This window comes from Nerophis ophidion, linkage group LG02 (assembly GCF_033978795.1).
Source record: "Nerophis ophidion isolate RoL-2023_Sa linkage group LG02, RoL_Noph_v1.0, whole genome shotgun sequence".
Classification (NCBI taxonomy): domain Eukaryota; kingdom Metazoa; phylum Chordata; class Actinopteri; order Syngnathiformes; family Syngnathidae; genus Nerophis; species Nerophis ophidion.
In genome coordinates, this window is record NC_084612.1 from 54,658,406 (window position 1) to 54,678,607 (window position 20,202).

The 20,202-nt window shown below is 37.3% G+C and overlaps 1 protein-coding gene across 1 annotated transcript in view; it reads right to left on the reverse strand.

Moving 5' to 3' along the window:
- gli1 (GLI family zinc finger 1) overlaps positions 1 to 20,202 on the reverse strand; it is a 187,765-nt gene that overhangs the window by 43,661 nt on the left and 123,902 nt on the right. Inside the window, exon 2 of the mRNA XM_061886684.1 lies at positions 8,979 to 9,088. Coding sequence (XP_061742668.1) covers positions 8,979 to 9,049 — 71 coding nt within the window. The 5' untranslated portion in view covers positions 9,050 to 9,088. The remainder of the gene's footprint in view (positions 1 to 8,978; positions 9,089 to 20,202) is intronic.

Consider the following 20,202-nt stretch of genomic DNA (forward strand, 5'->3'; position numbering starts at 1 on the left):
AAATGGATTTTGTGGTAAAAGTATGATCTCCTTCTGTTTTTCTGAAAGTTGTTCAATTAGTTTATACAATAGCTGACACATTTATGATAGAGAAGCTCTTTTTAAAATAAACTAAAACAAAAAAACTGTTGCTGTATTTCTCAGTAGAAAGACACACCTGCAATCTCAGTATGATTTGATCTGCATTATATTCTAGCCAGAATAACGATGTCACACTCACATTCAATCGGTATGTAAGAGGTTTCTGCAAACATTATATTGGCCATATGCTGACACCTGCCACTTAGCACAGTGCACTTTTTAATTTGTTGTCATGACAACGTCATTGTTCGTGTTATGCATGCTGCAAATCAACTACATCAAAGGTGTCCAAAGTGCGGCCCCGAGGGGCCATTTGCGGCCTGCAGCTAATTTTTTAACAGCCCATGGCACATTTCCAGAATACGTTTTAATTTTTTTAAATAATTAATAAAAAATATAGTTTTTATTATTTTTTTGAAAGCACTGACAGTCTTAAAGTAAAAAAAAGCCTGCATTGCAGCTTTGTATATATATATATATATATATATATGTATATATATATATATATATGTATGTATATACACAACGTAGAATAAAAGAGCAAGCAGTTGTAATGTAATAAAACTAATGTTGCAATATTGCCAATAACCACACAAAGCTGCAATGCAGGCTTTTTCTTTTACTTTAATACTGTCAGTGCTCCAAAAAATGATAAAAACTTATAACTGACGGATAAAACTGATCTAAGCATTACAACAGAAATAATTGATTTTCACACTTTTATGAGTGGCGGGCTTTTGGATCCTCAGGACCTTTAGTCTAATTTGTTTTTTAAGTAATGAATCAAAAGTAATGTTGTTACAAATTATTTACATAATTAAGGCACCAATTACGTCAAATATTCAATTTAGAAACATTTTGGGCGAGGGGAAAATATTACATATTTTGTGTTTTTGGCATTAAAAAATATATAATCACCAAAACTGAGAGGAGCCCCAAAATGCGCTAATGTAAGGTTTGCAAACACAAACTTTTTTATTTTTTATTCAATAAGACAGTAATGTTCTTAGACTCCTGAGAACATGCGAATGAAGCAATAAAACAATTCTTCAAGCATAACTCCTAAACCAAACATATAATATGTCTAATATCTGTATTAATGTATCTTTGTAAGTTTTAGTAGAAACGTGCTACAAACAGAAACTTTTTTTTAATTCAATACGACAGTAACGTTCTTAGAATCCTGAGAAAATGTGAATCAAGCAATAAATAAAAATATTCAAGCAAAACTCCAAAACCAAACATACAATATGTCAAATAATATCTGTATTCATGTATGTTTGTGAGTTTTACTAGAAACATGTGGTTATTAAGGTTTACAACACAACAATTGTTTTTTTCCCAATATGACAGTAATATTCTTAGAATCCTGAGAAAATTCAAATCCAGCAATAAAAAAAATATTCAACATAACTCCTAAACCAAAAATGCAATACGTCTAATATCTGTATTCATGTATCTTTGTGAGTTTTACTAGAAACATGTGCTTTTGTAAGGTCTACAAACACAAAAATGACAGTAATGTTCTTAGAATCCTGAGAAAATGCGAATGAAGCAATATAACTTTTCTTCAAGCATAACTTATAAACCAAATATTTAATATGTTTTATAATGCTTTTAATCATGTATCTTTGTGAGTTTTATTAGAAACATGTGCTTTTGTAACGTTTACAAACACAAAAATGACAGTAATGTTCTTAGAATCCTGAGAAAATGCGAATGAAGCAATATAACTTTTCTTCAAGCATAACTTATAAACCAAACATGCAATATGTCTTATAATGCTTTTAATCATGCATCTTTGTGAGTTTTATTAGAAACATGTGCTTTTGTAACGTTTACAAACACACAAATGTATTTTTTACTCAATACGACAGTAATGTTCTTAGAATCCTGAGAAAATGTGAATCAAGCAATACAATTTTTTTTCATGCATAACTCCTAAACCAAACATACATTATGTCTAATAATATCTGTATTAATGTAAATATGTGCGTTTTACTGGAAAAGTTTGCTTTTGTGAGGTTTACAAACACAAACATTTTTTTTTTCAATAAGACAGTAATGTTCTTAGACTCCTGAGAAAATACGAATGAAGCAATAAAACATTTTTTCACACATAACTCCTAAACCAAACATACAATACGTCTAATAATATTTGTATTCATGTATCTTTGGGAGTTTTACTAGAAACATGTGCTTTTGTAACGTTTAAAAACACAAACCTTTGTTGTTGTTTTTTTTTCAATATGAAAGTAATGTTCTTAGAATCCTGAGAAAATGCGAATCAAGCAATACAATTTTTTTCATGCAAAACTCCTAAACCAAACATACAATATGTCCAATAATATCTGCACTAATGTATCTTTGTGCATTTTACTGGAAACATGTGCTTTTGTAAGCTTTAAAAAACAAACAAAAACTTTTTTTTTCAAAGTGATAATAATGTTTTTAGCATCCTGAGAACATGCGTTCAAGCATTAAACAATGATTCAAGCACAACTCCTAAACCAAACACGCAATACGTCTAATAATATCTGTATTAATTTATCTTTGTGAGTTTTTTTACTAGAAACATGTGCTTTTGTAAGGTTTACAAACACAAAAATGTGTTTTTTTTATTCAATACGCCAGTAATGTTCTTAGAATCCTGAGAAAATGCAAATCAAGCAATACATTTTTTTTCATGCATAACTCCTAAACCAAACATACAATATGTCTAATAATATCTGTATTCACGTATCTTTGTGAGTTTTACTGGAAAGATGTGCTTTTGTAAGGTTTACAAACACAAAAATGTGTTTTTTTTTATTTAATATGACAGTAATGTTCTTGGAATCCTGAGAAAATGCAAATCCAGCAATAAAACAAATATTCTAACATAACTCCTTAACCAAAAATGCAATACATCTATAATCTGTATTCATGTATCTTTGTGAATTGTACTAGAAACGTGCGCTTTTGTAAGGTCTACGAGCACAAAAATGTGTTTTTTACTCAATATGACAGTAATGTTCTTAGAATCCTGAGAAGCTGCGAATGAAGCAATACAACATTTCTTCAAGCATAACTTCTAAACCAAACATGCAATATGTCTTATAATGCTTTTAATCATGTATCTTTGTGAGTTTTACTAGAAACATGTGCTTTTGTAACGTTTACAAACACACAAATTTATTTTTATTTAATATAACAGTAATGTTCTTAGAATCCTGAGAAAATGCAAATCCAGCAATAAAACAAATATTCAAACATAACTCCTAAACCAAAAATGCAATACATCTAATATCTGTATTCATGTATCTTTGTGAGTTTTACAAGAAACATGTGCTTTTGTAAGGTCTACAAACACAAAAATGTGTTTTTTACTCAATATGATGGTAATGTTCTTAGAATCCTGAGATAATGCGAATGAAGCAATATAACATTTCTTCATGCATAACTTCTAAACCAAACATGTAATATGTCTTATAATGCTTTTAATCATGTATCTTTGTAAGTTTTACGAGAAACATGCTTTTGTAACGTTTACAAACACATTTAATTTTTACTCAATACGACAGTAACGTTCTTAGAATCATGAGAAAATGCGAATCAAGCAATAAAACATTTCTTCACGCATAACTCCTAAACCAAACATGCAATACGTCCAATATTATCTGTATTCATGTATCTTTGTGAGTTTTACTAGAAACATGTGCTTTTGTAAGCTTTACAAACACAAAAATGTGTTTTTTTCCCAACAAGATAGTAATGTTTTTAATCCAATCCAATCCACTTTATTTATATAGCACATTTAAACAACATAAATGTTTCCAAAGTGCTGCACAACAATATTAAAAACAATATTCAAATATCATCCTTAACCCCACCAATGACTGAATAAAAAATAAAACCAATATTAAACCAATATAAAATAAATATGATTAAAAACGATATTAAAGGTTAAAACCAATTAAAACAATGAAAATAAATCTAAATAAAAAACACAGAAGACCAAACAACACATGTAGTGTTAAAAGCCAAAGAATAAAAATGGGTCTTGAGACGAGACTTGAAATACTCCACTGTGGGAGCAGTTCTAACACGGAGGGGCAGAGTGTCCCAGAGCTTAGGGCCGACCACAAGAGAAGGCCCCTGTCTCCCCTGGTTTTAAGTCTGGTCTTGGGCACCACGAGCTGCAGTTGGCTGTCGGAGCACAAAGCGCGCGCAGGAGTTTAAATTTGGATGAGGTCCGAGATATAATGAGGTGCCAGTCCATGTAAAGCTTTAAAAACAAACAGCAATGTTTTAAAAATCTATTCTAAAATGAACAGGGAGCCAGTGCAAATTCTCAATAAATTAGGAATTTTTAGAATCCTGAGAACATGCGAATAAAGCAATAAAAACATATTCAAGCTAACTTCTAAACCAAACATGCAATACGTCCAATAATATCTGTATTCATGTATGTTTGTGAGTTTTACTGGAAACGTGATTTTGTAAGCTTTACAAATACAAAAATGAGTTTTTTATTCAATAAGACAGTAATGTTCTTAGAATCCTGAGAATATGCGAATCAAGCCATAAAAAATTATTCAAACATAACTCCTAAATCAAACATGCAATACGTCTAATAATATCTGTATTCACGTATCTTTGAGTTTTACTAGACACATGTGCTTTTGTAAGGTTTGCAAACACAAAAGTTAGTTTTTAATTTCAATATGACAGTAATGTTCTTAGAATCCTGAGAAAATGTGAATCAAGCAATTTACAATTGTTTTTCATGCATAACTCCTAAACCATACATACAATATGTCTAATAATATCTGTATTAATGTATATTTGTGCATTTTACTGGAAACATGTGCTTTTGTAAGGTTTGCAAACACAAAAATGTGTTTGATTTTTCAATACGACAGTAACGTTCTAAGACTCCTGAGAAAATGCGAATCAATTAATAACATTTTTTTTCATGCATAACTCCTAAACCAAACATAAAATATGCATAATAATATCTGTATTAATGTATATTTGTGCATTTTACTGGAAACATGTGCTTTTGTTAGGTTTCCAAACAAAAAAATGTGTTTTTTTCAATGAGACAATAATGTTCTTAAAATACTGAGAACATGCGAATCAAGCAATTAAATAATAATTCAAGGATAACTCCTAAACCAAACATACAGTATGTCTAATAATATCTGTATTAATGTATCTTAGTGAGTTTTACTAGAAACATGTGCTTTTGTAAGGCTTAGAAACACAAAAATTTGTTTTTTTCAATAAGACAGTAATGTTGTTAGAATCCTGAGAATATGCGAATCAAGCATTAAAAAAATGATTCAAGCATAACTCCTAAACCAAACATGCAATATGTCTAATAATATCTGTATTTATGTTTCTTTGTGAGTTTTACTAGAAACATGTGCTTTTGTAAGGCTTACAAATAAAAAAATCGATTTTTTTTCAATAAGACAGTAATGTTTTTAAAATCCTGAGATAATACGAATCAAGCAATAAAAAATTATTCAAGCATTACTCCAAAACCAAACATGCAAAATGTCTAATAATGCCTGTATTAATATATCTTTGTGCATTTTACTGGAAACGTGCTTTTGTAAGGTTTAAAAACACAAAAATGTGTTTTTAATAAGACAGTAATGTTCTTAGAATCCTGAGAACTTGCAATAAAAAAAATATTCAAGCATAACTCCTAAACCAAACATGCAATGCATCTAATAATATCTGTATTAATGTATCTTTGAGAGTTTTACTAGAAACATGTGCTTTTGTAAGGTTTGCAAACGCAAACATTTGCATTTGCTTTGACTCTTAAATATATAAAATTGTTTCAGTGTGCGATCCCTAGAGGAAAAAGTTTGGACACCACCGAACTTAACTATTCACCGTTACCCATAATCCATCTTTGTCGTTGTCCCTCATGTTTGCGTCCAAAAGAGGTCGTCTTCATGCGTCCACCTTCTAATTCTTCCTTTCAGCTCTCTTCGAGCACAACGTGCAGCTTAATCTGCACCCTCTAATCCACTGCAAGACCACCCCCTCCCCGGCCCAGAATGTAACCCACCTCCCTTTTCTCTCTCACTATTCAATCTGTTCAACGTCTCCGTTCCCCCCCCACTATATATTTTCTATCTTTCTCCCGCCCCGGCCACCTTTCTCTCCGGCCCTGCCCCATGGCTGTGGGTAACCTGACCGGGGCGAGGGGCAGTCATGCAGAGTGCAGCAGGGGCTGGTCAGCCTGTAATTAGCAGCTGTCAGAGAGGCCGAGTCCGACCCGCAACCTGGGTGGCATGGCGGAGGGGGGAGCGGGGGTGTTAAGACTGCGTTTGCAGCAAGGCCGCAACACTTGCAGGCAAACCTTGAGGCTTGCAGGGCTCTCGGAGTAAAGGCGGGCATGGAAATAGAAGCAGGTTGTGACCTGAGAAGGGGACCATCAAGGTGTCAGCACCACTCGTGTCGCATAAGGAAGAACAAGGCAGCAACGTTTTGATTGAAAAGAAACTAATAAAATGTGTCGGTCCATCGCCAGCCAGGCATGAAAAAAATAGACCTAAAAATGAGCGATCATCAATCTTCGCTAAGGTGTCGCGTTCTTCACTTGACTGACATATCATTATTAAGAAAATACGACCGACAGGAAGGTCAGAAACACTTTTTATTTCAACAGACTAAAGACCAACTGCAACAGTTCCTGTCTTCCAAATAAAAGACATAGTCTTCCCAACGTAGCCTCCTGCTGGTCGGACGTGCCCTAAACACCTCCCTGGAGAGGCATTTGGGTGACATCCTGACCAGATGCCCGAACCACCTCATCTGGCTCCTTTCAATGCGGCTTTACTTTGAGCTCCTCCCGGATGACAGAGCTTCTCACCCTATCTCTAAGGGGGAGACTCGCCACCCGGCGGAGGAAACTAATTTCGGCCGCTTGTACCCGTGATCTTGTCCTTTCGGTCATAACCCAAAGCTCATAACCGTAGATGAGGATGGGAACGTATATTGACCGGTAAATTGAGAGCTTTGCCTTCCGGCTCAGCTCCTTCTTCACCACAGCGGATCGGTACAGCGTCCGTATTACTGAAGACGCCGCACCGATCCGCCTGTCGATCTCACGATCCATTCTTCCCTCACTCGTGAAGATAACTCCAAGGTACTTGAACTCCTCCACATGGGTCAAGATCTCACCCCCAAATTGGAGATGGCACTCCACCCTTTCCCGGGCGAGAACCATGGTCTGAGTCTTGGAGGTGCTTATTCTCATCCCACTCGGCTGCGAACCAATCCAGTGAGAGCTGAAGATCCTGGCCAAATGAAGCCATCAGGACCACATCATCTGCAAAAAGCACAGCCCTTATCCTGCAGCCACCAAACTGGATCCCCTCAGCGCCCTGACTGCGCCAAGGAATTATGTCCATAAAAGTTATGAACAGAATCGGTGACAAAGTGCAGACTTGGCGGAGTCCAACCCTCACTGGAAACAGGTCCGACCTACTGCCGGCAATGCGGACCAAGCTCTGACACTGATTGTACAGGGATCGGACCGCCACAATCAAGCAGTCCGATACCCCATACTCTCTGAGAATGAAATAAGACATAAGTTTATTTCGGTCATATAATCAATCAAATCAATCAACCATTTTGTGTAATCAGTTTTACAGTACATGTTATATGTATACAATTATGCACATTTACACACGAAAGAAAAGAAAAAGAATGACCATAAAAGGAATAGGCTGAAGCCAAAAGCTTATATTTGCCTATCCTATACCTTCACTGAAGATTAGATTGCCTGGAACATCAACGTTAAAAAAAAATAAAAAATCAATGGGATCAAATTAATTGTTACTATATTTTATAATTTTCAATTATTTCACCTTTCAATGTTTTGTTAAACCTTACCAAAGAAGTGCAGGTCTTCAGCTCATCACTGAGTTTGTTCCACCATTTAACTCCTAAAACTGTAATAGATTAGTATTTTATATTTGTTCTCGCTTTACCTATTTCAAAAATCGATATCCCCGTAAATTATAGTTTTCTCCTCTTAAATGAAATAGCCTGAGAATACAAGCTGGAAGGCTGTTGTTCTTTACTCGAAACATAATTTCCATTGTTTTTAAAAACACAATGTCTGAAAATTTTAATACATTTGAACTTATAAATAATAGATTTGTATATTCATAGTAGCACGCTTTGTGTATTATTCTAATGACCCTTTTTTAAGTTTTATTATTGGGTCTATGTTTGTTTTATAAACATTTCCCCAAATTTCAACACAATACGTTAAATATGGAAAAATAAAAGAATAATACAACATATGCAGGCATTTCTTATTCAGCATTTGTCTTACTTTATAAAAAATAGCAATAGATTTAGATATTTGAATGATCAAATGCCCTCTCCAAGTCCAAAAACTACATGTAGAACGACCGGTAAATTAAGAGCTTTGCCTTCCGGCTCAGCTCCTTCTTCACCACAACGGATCGATACAGCATCCGCATTACTGAAGACGCCGCATCGATCCACCTGTCAATCTCACGATCCACTCTTCCCTCACCCATGAAGAAGACCCCACACTCTGAGTACGATCGAATGCTCTCTCCAAGTCCACAAAGCACATGTAGACTGGTTGGGAAAACTCCCATGCACCCTCAAGGACCCTGCCGAGAGTATAGAGCTGGTCTACCGTTCCACGACCAAGACGAAAACCACACTGTTCCTCCTGGATCCGAGGTTTGACTATCCAAGGTAAACAACACACAGGTAACAAAACCATAACCAAGACTCAAAATACTTCAGAACCGTTTTGTAAAATGTGAATTCTGCCAATACAAAAAATACAGTTTTACAGTGGTGTACGCCATAGTTTGTTATAAAGAGTATGGTCGGTTCCTTACCCTCTGGAGGGCTGGCTGGGTGAGGTCTCATACTGATACAGGCCCTGGTGTGGCTGCATGTCCACTGGCATCGGGGCTCACAGGCCCGCCGCTCGCCTCACGCCGACGACCTGACGCAACACAAAGACACGCTCAGGGCTTACACAAACTACAGTGGACTCAAACACGGAACAGACAAAAACAGTTGTGGGTCCAAAAATGGATGTTTAGGATGCTAATAACACAGCACGAGGCTGAGTTTATTTTCAAAGGCGGTGCTCAAATACATTTAATGAGAAGTAGGATGAAAGTATGAATTACAGCAACACGCTTCTTGCAACCAGCATGCTAAAATGTATCACATGTTCCAGACAAACAAAAGTTCAGTATTTGAATAAAAAGTCATGTTTTTCTATAAGGAAGTCTGAGAAAAAGTTGTACTATTAAAGTGACAGACCAGAAAATAAACTTACAATTACTACACTAGAAAACATACAAGAATAAAGTCATATTTTTGAGAAAGAAGTTGTATACATTTATAGCAGGTATTGCTGCTCTCTCTCTCTCTCTCTCTCTCTCTCTCTCTCTCGCTCTCTCTGTCTATATATATGTACATATAGTCGAGGTTTCTGTGGTTTATCCGTTATACAGTGCTCAATACCGGAGTAGAGCGGAATATACGTTAGGTCGGGAAAAAACACAGAGGCTATATCATCCCGACAAGCCTGTTTCACAGGTTTCCCTGCTCGTCTGGGGATTTTATAAAATGTGTCAGGAACAGATGCGAAAGCACATTTTTACATAATAATACATCATATTGTAGGTGTTTATTACACATTGCATTCATATTTTTTTATTTTTTTATTATTATTTTTTTGCTATTTTTTACTTGATTGTAAAAGATACTCAACTATCGAGGAGCTGGTCTGAGAAGTAAAAGATGTTCATATGTTGTTAATATTCAGTCTATTATTGTTCATAGTTAATATTGTAAATCCCACTTTCTTTATTTACATGTACATTTTGGGTGTCCTGTTTAGTAAAAAACTGTAAAATTCCATTCCGTTTTTTTGAGAAGGTCTGTCAAAACTTTTTTCGAATAGAATTGATTGCTCCTATTTGCTGCATCGCTGTGGCTACCCAGGACCAGACGATTGTTATGTGTTAGAAAGCAAAAAAAACACAAAATATTTTGTTAGAACACTAGCGGAAATTGTGACTTTTGATATTAGTGTTCCTGAAAAAAAGGGACTCAAACAAATACTGTACAGCTAAATGTGTATATACCATTTATACACACATACACATTGGCAGTGGCGGGCCGTGCGTTTCCCACCTAGGCCTTGAGTGATGTCCGACTTCAATGATTACCTCTCAAAATACCATCATTGATGTCCCCTCATGACCATTGCTGAGAAATACTATACAGAAACACATTCAGAGGATTTTATCAAATCCCCTGAGGAGCAGGGAAATCTGCGAAACAGGCTTGTAGGGATGATATAACCTCTGCGTTTTTTCCTAAACTAATGTACTGTATATATATATATATATATATATATATATATATATATATAGGGATACGGTGAAGATACGGTAGATTTTAAAAACTACCACAACGGTACATATATATATATATACATATATATATATATATATATATATATATATATATATATATATATATATATATATATAGATTTTAAAAACTACCACAACGGTACATATATATATATATATATATATATATATATATATGTACCGTTGTGGTAGTTTTTAAAATCTACCGTCTTCCGTCTGCTCCGCCGTTGAGGTCTTCACCGTATCCCTGACTCAGGGGCATTCAGGTACTAGGCCTTTGCCAAGGGCCACCTGGGGTAACAGTAGTAAAGGGTTTAAGCTCCTAGTGCCCCAAGACCCCGTAGAGGAGCCTCCACTGCCGGAAAAACTTTAACGTCATGCCCAAGACACACATACATACATACATACATACATACATACATACATACATACATGCATGCATACATACATGCATACATACATACATACAGTGGGGCAAAAAAGTATTTAGTCAGCCACCGATTGTGCAAGTTCTCCCACTTAAAATGATGACAGAGGTCTGTAATTTTCATCATAGGTACACTTCAACTGTGAGAGACAGAATGTGAAAAAAAAAAAATCCAGGAATTCACATTGTAGGAATTTCAAATCATTTATTTGTAAATTATGGTGGAAAAAAAGTATTTGGTCAACCCTTCAAAGCTCTCACTGATGGAAGGAGGTTTTGGTTCAAAATCTCACGATACATGGCCCCATTCATTCTTTCCTTAACACGGATCAATCGTCCTGTCCCCTTAGCAGAAAATCAGCCCCAAAGCATGATGTTTCTACTACCATGCTTCACAGTAAGTGTGGTGTTCTTGGGATGCAACTCAGTATTCTTCTTCCTCCAAACACGACGAGTTGAGTTTATACCAAAAAGTTATATTTTGGTTTCATCCGACCACATGACGTTCTCCCAATCCTCTGCTGTATCATCCATGTATCCATTTTGGTATAAACTCAACTCGTCGTGTTTGGAGGAAGAAAAATACTGAGTTGCATCCCAAGAACACCATACCTACTGTGAAGCATGGGGGTGGAAACATCATGCTTTGGGACTGTTTTTCTGCTAAGGGGACAGGACGATTGATCCGTGTTAAGGAAAGAATGAATGGGGCCATGTATCGTGAGATTTTGAGCCAAAACCTCCTTCCATCAGTGAGAGCTTTGAATGGTTGACCAAATACTTATTTTCCACTATAATTTACAAATAAATTCTTTAAAATTCCTACAATGTGAATTCCTGGATTTTTTTCCACATTCTGTCTCTCACGGTTGAAGTGTACCTATGATGAAAATTACAGACCTCTATCATCATTTTAAGTGGGAGAACTTGCACAATCGGTGGCTGACTAAATACTTTTTTTGCCCCACTGTATGTGTATGCATACTGATAAAATGACAGCATATTTCTTCAAATATGTATAGGTTGTAAGAAAAAACACATTTTTGTGAAAAGTCATCATATTTCCCCCATCCAAAAAATATATGCGCAAAGGATGAGAGCATATTTTTTTGTACGCAAATGCAAAAAGACAACACTGAAGCGTTCAGGTGTTGTGTCCACAGGGAGGACGCTAATTCTTTCTATAAACACCTTCTGACCTCCTGTGGACGAGCTCGATCATGTTGCCGGCCTTCCCACGTGACAAGTGAGAAAAGTGGTGTGGGCTGAGGATGAAAGAGGGTGTGTTGTTGCCAGGACGGTTAGGTTGCTGCCGCACAAGTGTTAGAATCTGTTTAAGCCTCACAGGGACTGTGTAAACTTAGCAAGTGGCTAAATGACACAGAAGGACCTGGTGCTAATTGCAAGGCTTTGGATGTATGAACGATAATTAGCTGAAGTGCTAAATAGAGATCTCCACCGACACTTCAGCTGTCCAAAACTCATAAATGCCACAAAGGGGCGCTTATACACACATAGACACTCACACACTCACACACACACACACACACACACACACACACACACACACACACACACACACACACACACACACACACACACACACACACACACACACACTACACCTGTCTGTCTCGCAAGGGTGTATGACTATATTGGAGAGTCCAACAAGTCTGCACATACGAGGGCACTACGATTGTGTGGCAGGTGTTTACAAACCCCAAAACTAGTGTGAAGTTGTCACGTTGTGTAAATGGTAAATAAAAAACAGAATACAATGATTTGCAAATCATTTTCAACTCATATTCAATTGAGTAGACCGCAAAGACAAGATAATTCATGTTAGAACCAATAAACTTGGTTATTTTTTGCAAACATTAGCTCATTTGAAATGCGATGCCTGCCACATGTTTCAAAAAAGCTGGCACAAGTGGCAAAAAAGACTGAGAAAGTTGAGGAATGCTCGTCAAAGACTTATTTGGAACATCCCACAGGTGAACAGGCTAATTGGGAACAGGTGGGTGACCATGTTTGGGTATAAAAGCAGCTTCAGCCATTCACAAACAAGGACGGGGCAAGGGTCGCCACTTTGTCGACAAATGCGTAAGCAAATTGGTAAAGAACAACATTTCTCAACCAGCTATTGCAAGGAATTTAGGGATTTCACCATCCACGCTCCATAATATCATCAAAAGGTTCAGAGAATCAGGAGAAATCACTGCACGTAAGCAGCAATGCCCGTGACCTTCGACCCCTCAGGCGGTGCTGCATCAAAAAGTGACATCAGTGTGTAAAGGATATCACTTTGTCAACAAATGCATGAGCAAATTGTCGAACAGTCTAAGAACAACATTTCTCAACCAGCCATTGCAAGGAATCTGCGGTCCGTAATATCATCAAAAGGTTCATAGAATCTGGAGAAATCACTGCACGTAAGCGGCAAGGCCGAAAACCAACATTGAATACTCATGACCTTCAATCCACAGGCGGTACTGCTTCAAAAAGCGACATTAGTGTGCGAAGGATATCACCACATGGGCTCAGGAAACAATTCAGAAAACCACTGTCACTAACTACATTAGAAAGCTACATCTGTAAGAGCAAGGTAAAACTCTACTATGCAGAGCGAATGCCATTTACCAACAACACCCAGAAATGCCGCCGGCATCGCTGGGCCCAGGAATTGAAAATGTGTGGCACAATATGAAGCCTAAAATAGTACAACGGAGACCCTGTTGAACAACTTAAGCTGCACACCAATGTGTCTCCTCAGTTACCAAACCTTTACTGAGTGTTGTTAAAAGGAAAGGCCATGTAACACACTGGTAAAACTTCCTTTTTTTGCAATGTGTTGCTGCTATTGAATTCTAAGTTCATGATTATTTGCCCCCAAAAAAATGAAGTTTCTCAGTGTGAACATGAAACATCTTGTCTTTGCAGTCTATTCAATTGAATATAAGTTTAAAAAGGATTTTCAAATCATTGTATTCTCTTTTTATTTACCATTTACACAGCATGACAACGTCACTGCTTTTTGGGTTTTGTATATAATTTATTTTCATATATATTTTTTTGTTAGTTTATATCATTAATAACTTGTTACACCCCATTATTCATTTGCTGATTAGACATATTTAGTAATGGTGCATAAAAAATCAATGACCATCCACGTCGCGATTGCTTTTCATCCTGACTCCAAACGGAATCATGATTTTTAAAAATCAATAAAAAATAGAAAACAAACATACATATAAATATATATACTTCGAGAGAGGATTGGTTTGAATCAAGAATCGAGAATCAATTCTGAAGCTAATTATGACCCCAGGACTCTGAATAATTTCGAATAGTCCCGTGTACATGGACAACATGTATTTAATCTGATCATCATTCGTCATTAGAATGTTGCTGTGTACATGGACCCTGAAAAAAATGACGTGCATTTTCATGCATCACACCTTAAATCGGAATACTTTACTTTGACATGGGCGGAACATAACATAAACAGAAAGGTGTGTTATTAATCTGTGCTCGGCCGTCATCTTTAGGACCCGTTCGCTCACTGCAGGTGCGGAAGAAGCATCAGACTTCGACTGCTAAACATGGCTTTGTGCATTTCTGCTTCTCCGACGTTATCAAGGTACTTTATCATTGTTTCCTTTTGTTCACTACTTTTGTTTTACCTCTCTTTTATTTTTTATTTAACCGTTCTGTGCTTTTTATGTTGTGATTAGGTACAGGTTGTGGTGCGTCTTCATGTTTCAATATTGTGTCTATGTGTTTGAGGCTAGCGGTGCCCACTTGGGAGTAGCTGTAATGTCGTGAAAAGAATAGCTCGTTTACTGGGTCCCTTCTTCAATTGTTGCATCGACACTCCAGACCATACTTTTAGTTTTGCTAGTCTCGTTTTAAATAAACAGCCTCAACAGCATATAACGCTTTGTCTTTACATGTTGATTCAATCCCGTCATTCTGATACTATTGAATTTAGTCCCCACTACACCGTCAAAGTGTAAGTGACATCAAAGACATGCGGAGTGAGGATAATTCTAACCCGAATTTTGGAAGATGTATTTTCATGCGCTACAATCCAAATGACTTTCGCATACACCTCCCGTCTAGATCGCAATGAAATACAAACTATCAACATAATAAAACAATCACTTACTGTACATTGTCTGCTCTCACTGGGATAAAGACTGATTGGATGGTTATAGCTTCCTGTTTGGATGAAAAATTAATCCTTACAAAGGGGTTAAAAAAAAATTGGCCGCAAACCAGCATATTTTCGCGTCTTTCTCGCCATGTACGTACGCGCTTAAGTTGGATGCCAAAGTTGACCAACTTCTCGGATCATGTCCACAGCCTTCTACTATCCAGGTGAGAGGCATGATGTATCATCCAGAATGAACTTTCGCTAACTCAGAGGCGATGCTGCAGCTCAATATGTCAATATAGCAGCATAGCACCTAGTTAGCACATACAATAACAATATTGCCAATATTCTTCACAAAATATAAACGTTTTTTTGATTTTTTTTTTTACTTATGTTCCAGTTTTGCACACATGTCCATTAATTCAACAAATGTAACGGTGTCTTATTAAAAACACACCGTTTTTAATAGTTGTAAGTGAAAAAGGCTTATTTAGTGAAACAAAAATAAATGTAAAACTGCATCAACATACACTATATTGTCAAAAGTATTCGGCCACCTGCCTTGGCTCACATATGAACTTGAAGTGCCATCCCATTCCTAACCCACAGGGTTCACTATGATGTGGGTCCACCTTTTGCAGCTATTAATTCTGGAACGGCTGTCCACAAGGTTGCGGAGTGTGTTCTAAAAACGCATTGGTGAGGTCACACACTGATGTTGGTGGAGAAAACCTGTCTCTCAGTCTCCGTTCTAATTCATCCCAAAGGTGTTTTATCGCAGTGGTTCTCAACCTTTTTTCAGTGATGTACCCCCAGTGAACTTTTTTTTAATTCAAGTACCCCCTAATCAGCGCGAAGCATTTTTGGTTGAAAAAAAGAGATACAGGAGTAAAATACAGCACTATGTCATCAGTTTCTGATTTTTTTAATTGTATAACAGTGCAAAATATTGCTCATTTGTAGTGGTCTTTCTTGAACTATTTGGAAAAAAAAGATATACAATTGTTGAAACATAAACACGTGATTCAATTATAAATAAAGATTTCTACACATAGAAGTAATTATCAACTTAAAGTGCCCTCTTTGGGGATTGTAATAGAGTTCTATCTGGATTCATCAACTTCATTCTAAACATTTCTTCACAAAAAAGAAATCTTTAACATCAATATTTATGGAACATGTCCACAAAAAATCTAGCTGTCAACACTGAATATTGCATTGTTGTATTTTTTTCACAGTTTATGAACTTACGTTCATATTTTGTTGAACTATTATTCAATAAATATATTTATAAAGGATTTTTGAATTGTTGCTATTTTTAGAATATTTAAAAAAAATCTCACGTACCCCTTGGCATACCTTAATGTACCCCCAGGGGTACGCGTACCCCCATTTGAGAACCACTGTTTTATCGGGTTAAGGTCAGGACTCTGTGCAGGCCAGTCCAGTTCATCCTCACCAGACTCTGTCATCCATGTCTTTATGGACATTTATGTACAGGTGGCATCCTATGACAGTTCCACGCTGGAAATCCCTGAGAGTGGTCCATTCTTTCACAAATGTTTGTAAAAACAGTCTTCATGCCTAAGTGGTTCATTTTATACACTTGTGGCCGAGCCAAGTGAATATGACACCTGATTCTCATCATTTGGATGGGTGGTCAAAAACTTTTGGCAATATAGTGTAAATAAATTAAATATGCATCAATACTCGATTTTTAATCGAACCGGGATGTGCCCAAAGATTCCCAGCTCTACATGGATGTGACCTCACATTAGACTTTGCACCTCTAAACTCAACAAATTTGAGGCAAATCCACCGTTTTTTCTCTCGTTTTCCCCCAAAAAGAATCGATAAGAGAAACCGTTAAGGAACCGAATCGTCAAGCCAAATCGTTAATTAGAATTGGAACTGAATGAATGGAAAGAAAGAAAGTCAAAATGAGAGAATAAAGAGAAACAGGGAAAAGAGATGGCAACAGGGAGAAGAAAAAAAGAAAAACAAATTAATCGGAATGAAATTTTGATGCGTAGCTGTGTGATCGGGTCATGATTTTCCGGATGTCGTGATTGCATTAAGCATTTTTATTCCAGTTAGCTTTTTAATTCGTTTAAGTGTGTCCATGTGCATGTAGGAAAGAGCGGCGTGTTGGTCCTCCCTGGAGAACTGCTTTCCAATCGCATAATCTAGATGTCTGAATCTGATTTTTGAAAAAACCCAACAGGACAGATGAAGGTGTTCCCATGTGTTGTAGAAACCTTCTTTTGAGCCAAATTATTTGAGGAATCAGACTAATTTTGTGCATCTAAGGCCCCGCTTACACTAAGCCGGGTAACGCTATCCAGGGTAAATCCCACCTAACCTTATCCATGTCCACACACACACACAATGCTCGTTTAAGACCCCCTCTCCCCTCCGTCCACCAGCACAACGTGACCTAATACGCATGCGCGAAAAATGCACATGTCCATTCCTTTTTGCTGACTTTATATACTCTGGACCTCAACGTTGAGTCCGCGACATACATGGCGGACAATACAGTCTGCTTTTCCAGTCCAAAATCATTCGCCGTTTTCCGTAGTTTTCCCTCAACGGCCAGGTAATACAAAGCACACGCTACCTTTTTTTATCACATCCTCGTTGTCTCTCCTTCGACAAATGGACAAAGTTTTACGCTAAGTAGAATCACAGCTGATCTGTATATTGGAAAGTTCTCTTACTGGATGAGAAGTGTTGTATCCCAAATAGCTGCAATGGCTTTCTCTTAAGGTATTCATGTATGATTTCCACAAGTGGTTCGTTCCGAGTTACAAAACACATTTATTATGAAGCTGGCTCTGGCGCCTTCTTTCTGACGTCACTTCCTGTGTGGGACGCAGTCTTTCTGACGTAACTTCCTGTGTGGGACGCAGTCTTTCTGGCGTTGCTTCCTCTCCGAACTCAGTGTGTAAACAATCAATGAGTCCATACAAAGCTGAGATTCAAGAAATACACGGCGCACTTACCCGTGTAAAAATGTGTCCGAGGAAGGGGACCTTAAAGGCCTACTGAAATGAAATGTTCTTATTTAAACGGGGATAGCAGGTCTATACTATGTGTCATACTTGATCATTTTGCGATATTGCCATATTTTTGCTGAAAGGATTTAGTAGAGAACATCCACAGTTAAAGTTCGCAACTTTCAGTGTAAAGAGAAAAGCCCTGCCTCTACCGGAAGTCGCAGACGATGACATCACATGTGTGGGGGCTCCTCACATATTGACATTGTTTTTAATGGGAGCCTCCAACAAAAAGTGCTATTCGGACCTAGAAAACGACAATTTCCCCATTAATTTGAGCGAGGATTAAAGAGTCGTGTTTGAGGATATTGATAGCGACGGACTGGAAAAAAAAATTATATAAAAAAAAAAGTAAAAAAAAAAAAAAAGCGATTGCATTGGGACAGATTACGATGTTTTTAGACACATTTACTAGGATCATTCTGGGAAATCCCTTATCTTTCTATTGTGTTCCTAGTGTTTTAGTGAGTTAAATAGTACCCGATAGTCAGAGGTGTACGTCCACAGGTGTGTTGACGCGCAGTGTCTCAGGGGAGTCGACGGCAGCTGTACGAACGGCACAAGCTCAGCTGATAAGTGGTGACTTTTTCACCACAATTTTCTCACCGAAACCTGCTAGTTGACATTCGGTACGGATCCATGTCCGCTTGACCGCGCTGTGATCCATAGTAAATTTTCACCTCCAGGAATTTTAAACAAGGAACCACCGTGTGTTTGTGTGGCTAAAGGCTAAAGCTTCCCAACTCCATCTTTCTACTGTGACTTCTCCAATATTAATTGAACAAATTGCAAAAGATTCAGCAACACAGATCTCCAAAATACTGTGTAATTATGCCGTTAAAGCAGACGACATTTAGCTGTGTGTGTGCGTAGCGCTCATACTTCCTAAAAACAGGTGACGTCTCGTGTACACGTCATCATTACACGATGTTTTCAAGACGAAACTCCCGGGAAATTTAAAATTGTAATTTAGTAAACTAAAAAGGCCGTATTGGCATGTGTTGCAATGTTAATATTTCATCATTGATATATAAACTATCAGACTGTGTGGTGGTTAGTAGTGGGTTTCAGTAGGCCTTTAAACGCTGGTTTCGTGTAGCTGAATCGGGGCTTAGGCTAAGTAATTTTTAGTTTGAAAAGTTATCCGGCTTAGTGTGGACATAGCCTAAATGTAGTGATTGAGAGGTGAAAGGGCCAGCAACAACAGAACAATAAATAAACACGGTGCTCACCAAGAAGAGAAACATGGTCAGCGAAAATTGAAGCTTTTAACATAGAACAGTCCTATTTATATTCATTCTTTCCCAAAGACACACTAAAACATTTTTCCACGTGCTGGTAAAGGTCGAAACACTCATAAAAAGAGGAAATGTGAAACGTCACTACACTCTGACACAGAGTTTATAGGTCTGAAGTTCAAGTCCCCCCCCCCTGCTCCCCCAAAAAAATAGACACAGTAGGGATTTTAGGCTTTCAAATGACTTTCAGCACATTTTGGTCTTGCATCAGCATGATGACATCATCCACAGAAGACTGCAGGATATTTCATATTGTATGTTGTGGTGGCATCCTTATTCTGAATCATGTTGTTTTTTGTGCATAATTTAAAGGAATTGCCTGAAGTTTTTGGCCAACCATCCAAATGATGAGAAACAGGTGTCCTAATCACTTGGCCCGGCGACAGGTGTATGAAATCAAGCACTTAGGCATGGAGACTGTTTTTACAAACATTTGTGAAAGAATGAGCCGCTCTCAGTGATTTCCAGCGTGGAACTGTCATAGGATGCCACTTGTGCAACAAATCCAGTCGTGAAATTTCCTCGCTCCTAAATATTCCAAAGTCAACTGTCTGCTTTATTATAAGAAAATTGAAGAGTTTGGGAACAACAGCAACTCAGCCACCAAGTGGTAGGCCACGTAAACTGACAGAGAGGGGTGAGCGGATGCTGAAGCGCATAGTGCAAAGACTCTCTGCACAGTCAGTTGCTACAGAGCTCCAAACTTCATGTGACCTTCCAATTA